General features: G+C 34.8%; 1 protein-coding gene across 1 annotated transcript in view; it reads left to right on the top strand.

Moving 5' to 3' along the window:
* XPO4 (exportin 4) overlaps positions 1-13,567 on the top strand; it is a 123,720-nt gene that overhangs the window by 90,923 nt on the left and 19,230 nt on the right. The window contains exons 10-15 of the mRNA XM_082701674.1: positions 5,045-5,221; positions 5,829-5,971; positions 6,480-6,625; positions 7,466-7,643; positions 12,556-12,715; positions 13,181-13,350. Of these exons, the coding sequence (XP_082557800.1) occupies positions 5,045-5,221; positions 5,829-5,971; positions 6,480-6,625; positions 7,466-7,643; positions 12,556-12,715; positions 13,181-13,350 (974 nt within the window). The remainder of the gene's footprint in view (positions 1-5,044; positions 5,222-5,828; positions 5,972-6,479; positions 6,626-7,465; positions 7,644-12,555; positions 12,716-13,180; positions 13,351-13,567) is intronic.

Genomic DNA, 13,567 nt, shown 5'->3' with positions numbered 1-13,567 from the left:
TTTTCCCCTCCTCAAAGTATGAACATTTAATACTCAAAATTGTTTTAAAATTTTTTTGATTAATGAGAAGTAAACCAAATCACTTGTAGTTTCACCTTCTGAAACTTATTAATTTTTTAATGTATTTTTTCCAAATTTTAAGCCATATTTAGACTTAAATAAAAATAAAATCATTACTTTTTATTTATATCATTAGCATTTTTTCATGTCATTAAAATAGTACTGGAAATCATGATTAGGGAAATGGTTCATAAATTTGTTAGCATGTGTTTAAGTAATGCTGCAGTAGACATTCTTACATGTAAATCACCATATGACTCTGCTGTTAAGTAGACATTCTTAAGTCAGTTCCATTTTCAGTTAACCCTTTGAATGTTGTCTTGTTCTACATTAGTCCACTCTTCACAGCTGCTCTTCCATTAATCAGGCTTTAGAATAGTGGCCATGAGGGAAAGAGGAAAGGTATTTAACATAGCAGTTGAAACTATATTAGAGATTATTTTATTTTTTCGTTACCTTCTTTGTTTCATAGAAGATTTCTGGTGGCATTTAAATGAAATAATCTTTTAAAACTTGCAGAAAACAATCAGAAATAGAGTAGAGAGTTAAGATTAGAGAAAAAGAGCAATGGTGATATGCAAGCTAGAAGCTTACTTTGTAGGTAATAATAAATTTGATTTTTTAGATTTGAATTTGAAGGACTTGAAATGGGATGGGAGGTAAGGTTCCTTATGAGGGTCTCCTGCAAAAAGAGGGAGCACAGCTGCTCCTCAGAGGAATTCTTTCTAATATTAAGTAAAAATAAAGGTAGAAAAAGTTTCTTGCAAAGCTTTATATAGGAGGCAGTGAATGATGTGGAATCCTCCGTCCCATGACAGCAGATGATGCTTGAACAGATTTTATTTGGCTATTTTTTGCAACATTCTTTAACTCTCAGTATACCACTGGGGTCTAGATTTTCAGTTTCCTTTAAGTTCTTTTTTGTTTGTTTGTTTGTCTTTATGTTTAATTGGATCCTGTTTGGAATTCAGAATTTTTCATTTTCTGCCCATAGTAACAAAGAGGAGGAAATTGCCAGAATAAGACCGTTTACAGTGATAAAACAAATTAGAAAATAAATGTAAAGAGATGGCATGCTAAACTCCAATAATGATGATGAAATTGATAGTATAAGTGAAATCGAAGATTGAGTTTAAACTGATATCCTAGGTAAATTTTTTCAAATTCATCAACTTGTGAGAAAGCAATTTATTTCCAAGGACAATAGGAAAATAAAGCATTCTTATCCAGTCAGTAATTCCACAGGAAAAACTTCAAGTATTTTGTGACAGGAGTTTTGACTGAGTTGACAATATTCCTTTATTTCTTTTAATATTTGTGCTGCAGAATTTACTTATTGCAGTTTATAATAGCATTGGTGCTGAAAGCAGTATGTACAAAGGTGGAAATAATGGTGTAGAAAGTAAATGATACAGAAATGAAAAAAAATTGGTTGACTTGATCATTTTCATAAGTATTTGTAAATCTAAATGAATATGTTCTCGCATTTATGGAACCAAGAATATGGATGGCTGTCCTTCAAAAAATTATGAGTTATGAAAGTTTTCAAAAGTGTAATGCATTTTGATGATACCTGAGCAAGAAGAACCAGTGGTCCTCATTCGTAAGTTCTGTGTTTACAGCAAATTCTCCCCCTTGCTAAAACTGTATTGTAACCCCAAAATCAGCCCTTGTGACATTCTCATAATTCATGGACATGTACATGCAAAGATTTATGAAAAACAGGAATTGCATGACATGCTTATTCCCAGCTGAGGTCAAACAAGGCAAATGCTCTGCCTTCCTGTTTTAGCCTACATATTACAAACAAATTTTCCTGTTCTCTAGAGCTACATTTTTTGCATTTTTGTGTGAATTGGGGTTTTCTAAATTTTTCTCAAAAAATACTGAAGTTCTTGGGGTGCTTGGGTGGCTCAGTGGGTTGAGCCACTGCCTTCGGCTCAGGTCATGATCTCAGGGTCCTGGGATCGAGTCCTGCATCGGGCTCTCTGCTCAGCAGGGAGCCTGCTTCCTCCTCTCTCTCTGGCTGCCTCTCTGCCTACTTGTGATCTCTCTCTGTCAAATGAATAAATAAAATCTTTAAAAAAAAAATACTGAAGTTCTTCCTGCCAGGATCATTTCACTACTTGAGATGGCCTCTGAGTGCTATGTTGAAGTGCTGCCTAGTGTTCCTGTGTGTAAGATGGCTGTGATGCCTTATGGAGCAGATACATGAATCAGATAAGTTTCATTCAGGCATGAGTTATAGTGGTGTTGATCACTAGTTCATTATTAGTAAATGAATGATGTATATTAAATAAGGTGTATGTAAACAGAAAGACATAAAACTAAGTTATGCATAAGTTATGCACAGTTATGTATTGATCTGTTCACCTCGATGTGGTAGAAAAATGTAGTGATTGGAGAAGGACCCTAACCTGTTTACTAACTCAGCGTTTGTGGCATCTTTATAGAATATAAATACCACAATAATAAGCAGTAACTGTTCATGAAATGAATAAGTTCCAGTTGGTTTCATTCAAAGAATTGCTCATTTTTGGTAAATATGCTTTTAGGGCCAGGTAAATATGTAGTAAGAATTTGGGTTTGCTCTGTTTAAATCCTTATTAAATTATCTAATGACGCTCTTTTCATTTTTTCCTTCATTCTTATGTAAATTTTTCACAAAACGATTTAAAATTTTTATATATTTTAAAAGGTCCATTTTAAGGGTGCCTAGGTGGCATTAATTGGTTAAAGCATCCAACTCTTGGTTTCAGCTCAGGACTGATCTCAGGGTCAAGTGATCGAGCCCCATGTCAGGCTCTGCACTCAGTGCAAAATCCACTTGGTTTCTCTCTCCCTCTCTCTTTGCCCCTCCCTCCACTTGCACGCACATCTGTATTCATCTTCTCTCTCAAACAAATGAATCTTTAAAAATAACTAAGAGGTACATTTTACCTAGAAAATGACTGGCTTTTTTGTTTTGTTTTTGTTTTTAAATACACTGTGGGTAAATAAAAGCTGAAGGCATAAGAAAACATAGTTTATCTGAAGTAGTTCCCGTAAGTGCTTAGGTACTATGATCTGGGGGCACGGGGTAATCTGGAATACTTGAAATAGATTTTCCATTACTTCCCTTTTTTTTTTTTTTTTTTTTTAAAGATTTTATTTATTTATTTGTCAGAGAGAGAGAGCAAGCAAGAGCGAGCAGGCAGACAGAGTGGAAGGCAGAGTCAGAGGGAAAAGCAGGCTCCCTGCGGAGCAAGAAGCCCGATGCGGGACTCGATCCCAGGACGCTGGGATCATGACCTGAGCCGAAGGCAGCTGCCCAACCAACTGAGCCACCCAGGCGTCCCCATTACTTCCCTTTTTTAAGTCATTGGCAAATTGCTAGAATAACAGCTTGAGATGATTCTCTTTGGCAAAGGTTCCAGAGTTCTGTATTTGTAGGATGAATGCCTGTTTGCTTTAGAACCCAGAAAAGCCAAGTTTTAAATTAGACCTATTGACCTTCAGTATTCGTGGGTTCACTACCTAGTATCAGAATACCAGAAACCTAGTAACAAAATGGTGAAAACCTTTTAAGTGAGTATATAGTTCAAAACTCTGTTCTTTTATTTATAACAAATTTCTTATGAGAGACACCATTGTTAAAAACTGACCCTAAAATGTGTGTTTATCCTTCATGGCCTTTAGTTATTTTTTGTTTGCTTTTTGCTCTTCCCCATTGGACTGAGTTTAAAAGCATTAAAGGGCACGTTATTTATGTTTCTGTACTAACCAGTAGTTGGTTGACACTAAGTGTTCCTTTCATTGAATTGTGCTAATCTAATGGGTTTGTGGGTGAAGAAATCAATACATAGGTAAATTATGTACCCATATTAGTAATTGATGGCAAAATTAGGATGTGGATTCTTACTAGAATGTGAAAAATGAAGTGATACGTTAAATGTTAAAGACTTTGGGCTCCATAGAGGTATCCTTAATCTCTACATATAGACTTCCTCCTCAATATGACAGAATACTTTACTGTGAAGTTCTTTTAGTTATACATGTTGTAAAACTTAATACCCAAGCCCGCATAATTGTTAGTACCATTCTATTCTACATTGCTTACTGTCCGTTTGGCTTCGCCACTCACTTGTACTCACATACTTTGCTCACTCACTTGTACTCACATACTTTGCTTTTTGTGAGTCTGCAGGCTTCTGGTGTTCCTCCCACCTCAGCATCCTTTCTGGATTCCTTCCTGTGTAGGCCCTATCCTTGTTTTTCTTTTTTGTTCTAAAATGTTAGGGAATAGCTATAAAGTTCTCCCCACATATTCTTAAATATGCTGATTAAGCCAGTCTGTTTTCATCATCCTTCACTTTTTCTAAAATCGTTGAAAGGTGTATATTAAGTACACATTTAGTATCTTTATTCTAACAGTTCTCTTGACTACAGAAAAATACTGTTTTAATTTTTACTTGCAAAGCACATGTTCCACAAAGTACTGAGCAGCTAGTCTTCTGAAAAGCATTAATTCCTTTGTGCTTAAGAATTCCTTAGATTAAGGGGCACTTGGGTGGCTCAGTGGGTTAAAGCCTCTGCCTTCAGCTCAGGTCATGATCCCAGGGTCCTGGCATTGAGCTCTGCATCGGGCTCTCTGCTCAGCAGGGAGCCTGCTTCTTCCTCTCTCTCTGCCTGCCTCACTACCTGCTTGTGATCTCTGTCAAGTAAATAAATTAAATCTTTAAAAGAAAAAAATTTTTTAAAAGTTTAAGAAAAGAATTACTTAGATTAAGTTATAAAGATTTTAGAAGGTTTAACAAAAAGCCTATACATTTTTACTGTAATGTTTGTTTAATTTTAAAATGGGCTCAGTTAGCTCTAGATTATTAAATAATTGGGAACCTTTGCTAAAGGAAAAATTCGTTTATATGTATAACTCTGTAACTCGTGTTATAATTCCCATCTTATTTCTCTGACCACCTGTTTTATGAGTGTTCTTTTCTCTTAGCTTGATAAAGATGACATGGTATACATGGAAGCATATGACAAATTGCTAGAGTCCTGGCTAACTTTGGTTCAAGACGACAAACATTTCCATAAAGGCTTTTTTACCCAACATGCTGTTCAAGTTTTCAATTCCTATATTCAGTGCCACCTCGCTGCTCCAGATGGCACAAGAAATTTGGTAAGTTTCAAGCTAGATTGTAAGTAAAAAATCCATTTCATTATAATTCTGTTTTGTCTATTTTATCCTATTATACATTGTATAATACTAGATATTTAGGAAGAGCTTCTGAAGAAGATGTGCTGAGAACATTAGAGCAAAAGTTATCCCATTTTCTAAATGAGTTCAGTGTTTTGTTTTCGTAGTTACCCCATTTTTCTTCAGTTTTCACTGAAAACCTGTGTCTTCCACCTGTCTGCCTAGTTGTCCAGTGATACTTCTGTATAAAGGACCAATATATCTTAAAGATGTCAGATTTTTCCGTTACTGAAGTTAAATTCTCTGGTGTGGGGAAGTGGGTTGTGAGTGCATTTTACTGTTTATACATGTGCACCATGGTGGGGTAATACCCTCCATTTCTTTCTCTTCTGTGTCTCCCTTACCCCGTTCTTTTGTAACTGCTAGCATTGTCAAGCATAGTTAGTAGGCCCTAGACCGCTGGGTTGGCTCTGTCCACCTCTCCTTTTCCTGTGATGTGCTGAAGTTATTTTACAGTGCAACAGAAATGTATGTTTCATTGAACAAAGGAATGCAGTTCCTCACTCTCTATTTCCTTCTTCAATAATAGACTGCCAATGGTGTGGCCTCTCGTGAGGAAGAAGAAATAAGTGAACTTCAAGAGGATGATCGAGACCAGTTTTCAGATCAACTAGCCAGTGTAGGAATGCTAGGAAGAATTGCTGCAGAACACTGTATACCTCTTCTGACAAGGTACACACAGTCCAAAGAAACCCCATGGAGCAAATATTCTCTATTCACAATTCCCTGGAGAGCACTTAAAGTGTTTAAAGACTTTAAACACCCCCACCCCGTATCCCAGCACACTGGAACAAATGGACAGAAACATACTCATGATTGCATTCCTTGGCTTGTACATTTGGAGCCCAGGCACTACAGCATAGATGGCAGAGAGATTGTGGAAAACATGGTATGAGAAATGATTTGACCCATATCAATATAAAAACTTGGAATAACCAGTTTTCAAATGCCTGTTGTAAACCTTGATTGTTTGTAAAGCAATGTTTTAATTCTATGTCATAAATAATAAATCACAATTCCTATACTGCTCTGAGAACAGTTGTGTACTATAATATTTTCATATATGTGTTTTTGTGCTAACTTCTTAATTTATGATGTCTAATAAATGGATATTATGAGTTGTTCTAGATCTTTGTTTATTGAGCTTTATGAAGCTTTGGGTTTTTTTCCCCTCTTTCAGTTTATTAGAAGAAAGAGTAACAAGGCTCCATGGTCAGTTACAACGACATCAGCAGCAATTACTTGCTTCACCTGGTTCAAGCACTATTGACAACAAAATGCTTGATGATCTGTATGAAGATATTCACTGGCTTATTTTAGTTACAGGTTGGTTGGTTGTTTCTTTTTAAAATGTAGTTGCCAACTGAGCAGTTTAAAACTTCCTATGTTAGAAGAAGCTTCATATGTTAAAAAAAATAAAAGTCCATACATAAATTGGATAAATTGGATGAAATTTGAATATAGCTTCTGTATATCACAGAGCTGTGGATGAATTTTTAAAAAATACTGGCTAACATGTATATTTAATGCCTTTTGCTTACCCAGTGACATGTGGAATTCATTGCAACCCACTGATTTAGTACTATTTTTTTTCTGTTTAGTACTATTAGCAGGTTTTATTATTGTTACTGTTATTATCCCCATCTTATAAATGAAGAAGCTGAGAGTTTTACCACAGAGTAGCCTGTGGTCACACTGCTATTAATTTTTGGAGTCAGAATGCAAATCTAGGCAGTCTGACTTTTAGGGTCTTATTTTATAAGCATGTTATCAGTGTTTTTGTATTTTAAATAATCGAGAAAAAGAAATCTTACTTTTTGAAAAGGCATGCCCAAATACTGATTTTGATAGAGATAATAGTAGAATTCCTATTATGTTTATAGATATATTACTGAAAATTATTAAAAGGTAGTAGATTAAAAAGCCTACATGTCAGTATGAATTATAAAATTGGTGAATAAAACATTTGTCCTTTGTATTTTGAGAGTTAATTATCTGAGAAATAGAAAATTTCTTCTCCTCAAACTTGAAATTGACATTTATAATTTATCTTCACATCAACTTAATATGATGTATGTAAATCAGATAAAATTGAAAACATTTATAGTACGATTTGATAAATGTAGATTTGTTAAGTGTTCATTTTTAATTTTTTTTAAACTGAAGGCTACCTCTTAGCTGATGATACTCAGGGAGAGACTCCGCTAATACCTCCAGAAATAATGGAATATTCCATTAAGCATTCATCTGAAGTTGACATTAATACAACACTTCAAATTTTGGGATCTCCAGGAGAAAAGGCTTCTTCCATCCCAGGGTACAACAGAACAGATTCTGTGATTAGGTAATATGAACTCTATAGCTGTGCTCTTGTAATTTATACTGTTTTATAAATTCTGAGTTGATGGGTAGATTACTTGAGTGTTAGGCACGTTGTAAATCTGATACATGAAAGAAAACTTGGAGAAGCCTTGAAATAAACAAGGATGGCAAGTACTCAGTATATATAAGTAATGCCAATCTGGTGAGAATTGACAGCTATATCCTGTACTGGGGAAAACAAATGTAAAATTATTCTGAATACAGTGAGACTTTGAAGGGACATTTGATCTAAAGTACTCTGAACATATCCCATGTCCATCAGAAAACAGTGCTAACACAGTACAGGCACCCTAAATGAATGAAACAAAGTATGTGAGATTTTTAGAAACCGGGGGAATATTAACAAGCATTTTTTTGTTGATAAAGCTAAAACTACATTTCAGTGGCTTTCTTAAGGAAAACCAAGATTCTTACTTTATAAAACAGAAATAGCTGTCCTGAATATGTGAAACTTGAGAGTCCTGTCAGGTGAAGTTAGAAGACAGTAGTGTGCCTAGATGAGAATTGACTTCGATCTTCCTATTAGTAGTGGCAAAATTTTCATTACTTTTTAATGGTGAAATTAGGAGGGATACACCTAGACAAATATTCTCCTAAAAGGGGATTTGAAACAGCATTTTGGATTTCAGTATCTTTAAATTTAGGTTTCAGGCAGAAATATCAATAATGGAATAACATTGGTTTTTGCCAGTTGCAAAATCGGTAACTCAAGCAGGGTGCTGTCCCCCTCATCTTTTTATTTTTAATGCAAAAATACATGGATATCATTTATGCCTGTGCAGTAGAAAGTGATTTTTTTTAAAAAAAATGAACTATTAAGTTAATATCAAGGAAATGTTTGAGAATTTATTTCCTTTATTGTTTTATTCTCTTGTTTGAAATAAAATATCAATGCTCTATGGAAAAAGTTTTATTCTTTATGGGATTACTATATGCATTAGATTAGGTGCTTGTGGAAATCATCACTTTTGCTTTGGCTTGATTCATGGCAAATGTTAATTTCAAAGGCAGTTCATTTCAGGGTGCTGTCATATTATATTCTTTGTCACATTTCTTGCCTCGGCAGTACCATCAGGAATGCTTTCCTTGTATTTTCAGTGCTTTTTCAATTTTTGCAAGTCTCAGGTATCAGTGTGGGAGCAAAACATTTTTTTATCTGAGAGCACAGACTATGGAGGGTTGAGATGAGGGTTGGAAACAAAAATTGTCTTCTCCAGTCCAAAGAATTAATTTGAAATTGAAGGCTATATGAGAGAAACACTACTAGTTTGACTAAAAAAAGTTCACATTTCTTGAAGAATTTATCCTTTAACAAATAATTATTGATTACCTAATATGTACCAAGTACTGTTCTAGGCATTTGGGATACATTAGTGACCAAAACCGACAAAAATCAATCCCCTTCTAAAGCTCTTTATAGGGGAAAGATAATAAATAAATCATATGGTGTGTTAGAAGACCATAAGACTGTGGGATAAAAAACTGAACAGGATTAGGAGAATCAGGAGTGCTGATTTCAGAGATTTCTATAATTTTTAATGTTGTGATCAGTATAGGCTTTATTTAGAAGGTGACTTGTGAGCAAAGACTTGAGGGTGGTAGGGATGAGGCCATGATGTCCTAGGGAAGAGCATTCCAGGCAGAGTGAACTAACTGCTAATACAAAGGCCCTGTGGCATGCCTGGCATAATCAGGCAACAGTTGGAACTGCCATTGTGGGTTGAGCAGAGTGAGATGGAATTTTGTCAGAAAATGGAAATAGAAGGGAAAATAGAGGGAAATCAGATAAAGTCTTTAGCCTTTGCTCTGAATGAAGTGGGGTGCTATTGTAGGGTTTTGAACAGAGAATGTTTAAAAGGTTACTCTGCTACCTTGAGAGTAAACTACGAGTGACAAAAATGGAAGCAGGGGGACTAGTGAAGAGGCTAATTGAAGTAATCCAAGGCAAAGATGATGGTGATCCAGATTAGAGTAAATGTTGCAGGAAGTTAAAGAGAGCTTTCTTGGACCCATTTTGCTGACTTTTGGTTTATAAACTGAAAAGGTAATCCAAGATTAATTTGTAAAGTATTGGAAAGTGTGAGTGCTGTCTGAAATACAATGTTTAGATAGCTTACTTAAGAATTAAAGTAAGATTAGGAGTTTAAACTATCAACAATTAAAAAATATTTGAGTGTAACATTGTGTGTCCACTATACTTTAATGAAAAAAATGTGACATTTTTATCAGTTCAACTCCCCTATGTGCCACGATCCAAGGATACAGTAGAAGTCTGATAAGAGTGATAGAGGAGCACCAAGGTTTACCTAACCTCTTACTAGGGGAAGAATTAAGGGGTGCTTTTGGGAAAGATGGCATTTAACCTGATAGTTGAGGGTTGAATAGGAGTGCAGCATACAGCAGAAGGTGAAGAGTATTCCAGGCAGTGACAGTAGCCTAGGCAGAGACCTGGAAGTGAGAGTGTGGTGTGAAGCAGGAGGCATTTTGTTGTTGCTTACATGTAAACGTAGAGGGAAAAGGTCTTTGTGGAGATGGAGAAGTAGGGATGGTCTTTGTATTGCGTGAGAAAGATTGGAAATAGGGAGGTGAAGTGATCAAACCATAGTAGTAAGATTATACTGTGGAAAACGGATTTAAAGGATGACAAGGTAGGTTAGGCAGCATTTCCATTAGTAGGTGAAAGAGGCAGATGGTTCTTTCAGAAGAAACCCCATGGGGTACAGTGGTGAGGATATAGGAAGGGTTCCAGGGGAGCCTCAGCGAACTGCCTGTGCTACTCTTCTTTACCTTGCTCCCGCTTTACAAAAGAAAGGCAAAAGCTCTTATTCATTCTGAATCTTATCATAATGGATAGGCAGATATGTAAAAATGTGCAGAGTGCCAAATAAAGGGACAGTTCCAAATAGTATGGTGTTGGGAGTGAATGACTGAGGAATAGAGAACCAGTAATTTTACAAGTCAGAAGGTTTTCAGCCCTTTGCATTAAATGACATTGAAGGAATCAGGTTGTCAGTTAACAGATTGTTAAAAGTAATTTTTGATGGTGGATTTCTGTGATTTTTGGCATATAACTTGGAAGAAGTTCAAATAATTAAGGAACCCTGTTATTTTAAAAATGCTTTCCATTTATGTGAATAGATTTTCCCACTGTTTCTATTTAAATGAAATCAGATTCAAATCAAATTATGTTCAGCTCTGTCTTATTCTAGCAAGACATAGTATTTTTTCAGATATATGGACTCATTTGGAAAAACAAAATCCTGCTACATTAATTTCAATTACAAATGCATAAAATTTTATTTTTACATTTAATAATTTGTTTAAATTTGTGTTGTACTTTGCTCAATTGTGTATTAGTATTACATCGATAGATAATTCAAAAGATGTTTTAAAAATAGTCTTATGATCACTGAGAATATTTTTAAATTCTATTTCAATAACCAGACATACTTGTTTCAGATAATTAAATGGTGTGAGCAGTAAATGAGTATAAAAATATATTAAGATAATCTGGGAAAATGAAATTGAAATGAAAATTTAAGGAGAAAAAAAATTTGAGGAAAAAGAAACAATGTAAAGTTTCTAACTGTTAAAGAAAAATGTGTTTATTTTTCAAATGGATGATGGTGGGTATCAGAAAGAACACTGATAAATAAATTCTTGTTTATAATTTAGAAAGTTACTGTAATTATTTAATTCAAATTCTGCTAGGCTGCAAGTTTTATTATTTAAAACCATTCATTCTTATGAGAATAATCTGGTACATCGACTTAAATGTATTGTGAAGTCATGGGGTATTTTGTTCATATCCACCCTAAATTGAAATTCTTGGTATAGGGAGTAGGTAATATATAGGGAAAAAGATGTTCTGGGGGTAGAAACTTAAAAACTACTGGTTTGGTGCAAGGAAAGAAATTATATCAAAAGGATGGAGTGATAAATAGTAGCTAGTACTTTGGAGACATCCAGTTGGATAAAGAACTGAAATATAAGATTTCATTACAAGGAGATAATTTCAGTCATCTTGAGAAGAACAGTAAGGAAAAGTAGCAGAAGCCCAACTTCAGGTGATTAGAATCTCTGCTTTGGCACAGATAGTCATAAAATGATTTTTAAATGGATTCTTTCAGTTACACCCTTTCCTTCTTTGTGTTTTAGCTAAAGTCAAGTTAAATATATATCACTTCTGATTATGTTCTCTCCTACTCCCACCTCCAGAACGAAGACTTTCCAACTTAACTGCAGATCATGCTCTTTTATTGAAACCATATAACCATATGAATTATGTAGTGTAGGAGATGACACTTTCTTAGAGCACATCATTACAGAGATAAATTTTTTTAGCAAGACTTTTATTTTAAAATACCATTAAGAATCAAGTTTTTGTTAGGAAGTATTTAGGACTATTGGATTTAGAGACAAGATTCAGCATTCAAAGTGTTTTAGATAAGTCGATTTCCAGATCCTCTACCATAAAATGACAAATGTATAAAAACAGCGCTAACCCATGGGAGGTTTGAGTAGTGATAAAGTGCTGAAGAATTTAGCATTTACTCTGAACTTTTAATTTTATGTATTTCTCCATTTTGAATGTGAAAAACATCTTTAGATGGTAACACTGAGACTTGCACATGCAGTACGACTTGCACAGAAGGTTGTCTCTATCCATGACTCTTCACTTTGTCTTGTTTCTTGCTTCCTGAAAGGTCAGCAGTAAAACAGGGCCTTTATATACAACACAGTTGACAAAAATTTCAAGTGTAGCCTGGCCTAAATTCAGAGAGTTGAGAAACAGAAAAAGGACTTTTAAGAAAAAAACAAGATTAGACAGTCAATAAATAAAAGAATAAATGACTTCTTTTTTATACCTACAGGCTGTTATCTGCTGTTCTGAGAGTTTCAGAAGTTGAATCTCGAGCAATAAGAGCAGATCTCACTCATCTACTAAGCCCTCAAATGGGCAAAGATATTGTTTGGTTTCTTAAACGCTGGGCAAAGACTTACCTCCTGGTGGATGAGAAACTATATGATCAGGTCAGAATGTAAAACTGACTTCGTTTGGATTTATGATGATAACAATTTTCTTGGTGATTTTCTCATCAACATAAAATTAAGAGCTGAACATCTTCCACATTGAAGAGAACCATATGAATGGCATGCAATTTTAATAACTTTCTTAGAGCACATCATTTGATTCAGCTTATTTTAACTGTATTAATTTACAGATTACTATTGGGAATGGATTAATTTATGTTCTTTGTATTTGGTGTAAATATCATTTTGGTGTATTAATATGAAAGTAAAGTTGATGGGAAAATCACATTGGAAGATTAAGTGGATTGAGTATGTCTTTTTTGGACTTAATAGAAATGAATACATTTAAAATTGATATAAGTAGTACTTCAGATTTAGATGCTAATTTCAGTTTGACTTTTCAGTGGATTTCTTTTGAAGATGATCTTTCTTTCTGACTTTAAAAATTTTGTTTTCTCTCTTAAGATAAGTCTGCCATTCAGTACAGCATTTGGGGCAGATACAGAAGGTTCTCAGTGGATTATTGGCTACCTCTTACAAAAAGTCATCAGTAACCTCTCAGTGTGGAGTAGTGAGCAGGACCTTGCAAATGACACTGTGCAGCTCCTTGTCACTTTGGTGGAAAGAAGAGAAAGGTGAGCTGATTATAGGAGGAAGACTGTGTGTCTGTTGTCTGTAGTCTTTCACGTGGCAGTTACCTGGTCCTAAAGTCCAGATAGGCCTTGCATTTTGGAGCAGTGTAATATATATATATAATTATTATTATTATTATTATTATTGCTGTAAGTGCAAATACAGCTTTCGCATGTTACAGTTGAGGATTGTGTTGACTATTCAGGGATTTGGCATTAA

The sequence above is a fragment of the Mustela nivalis genome (assembly GCF_964662115.1).
Source record: "Mustela nivalis genome assembly, chromosome: 15".
Classification (NCBI taxonomy): domain Eukaryota; kingdom Metazoa; phylum Chordata; class Mammalia; order Carnivora; family Mustelidae; genus Mustela; species Mustela nivalis.
Note: the sequence above shows the minus strand (reverse complement) of the source record. Positions and strands in the feature narration are given on the sequence as shown.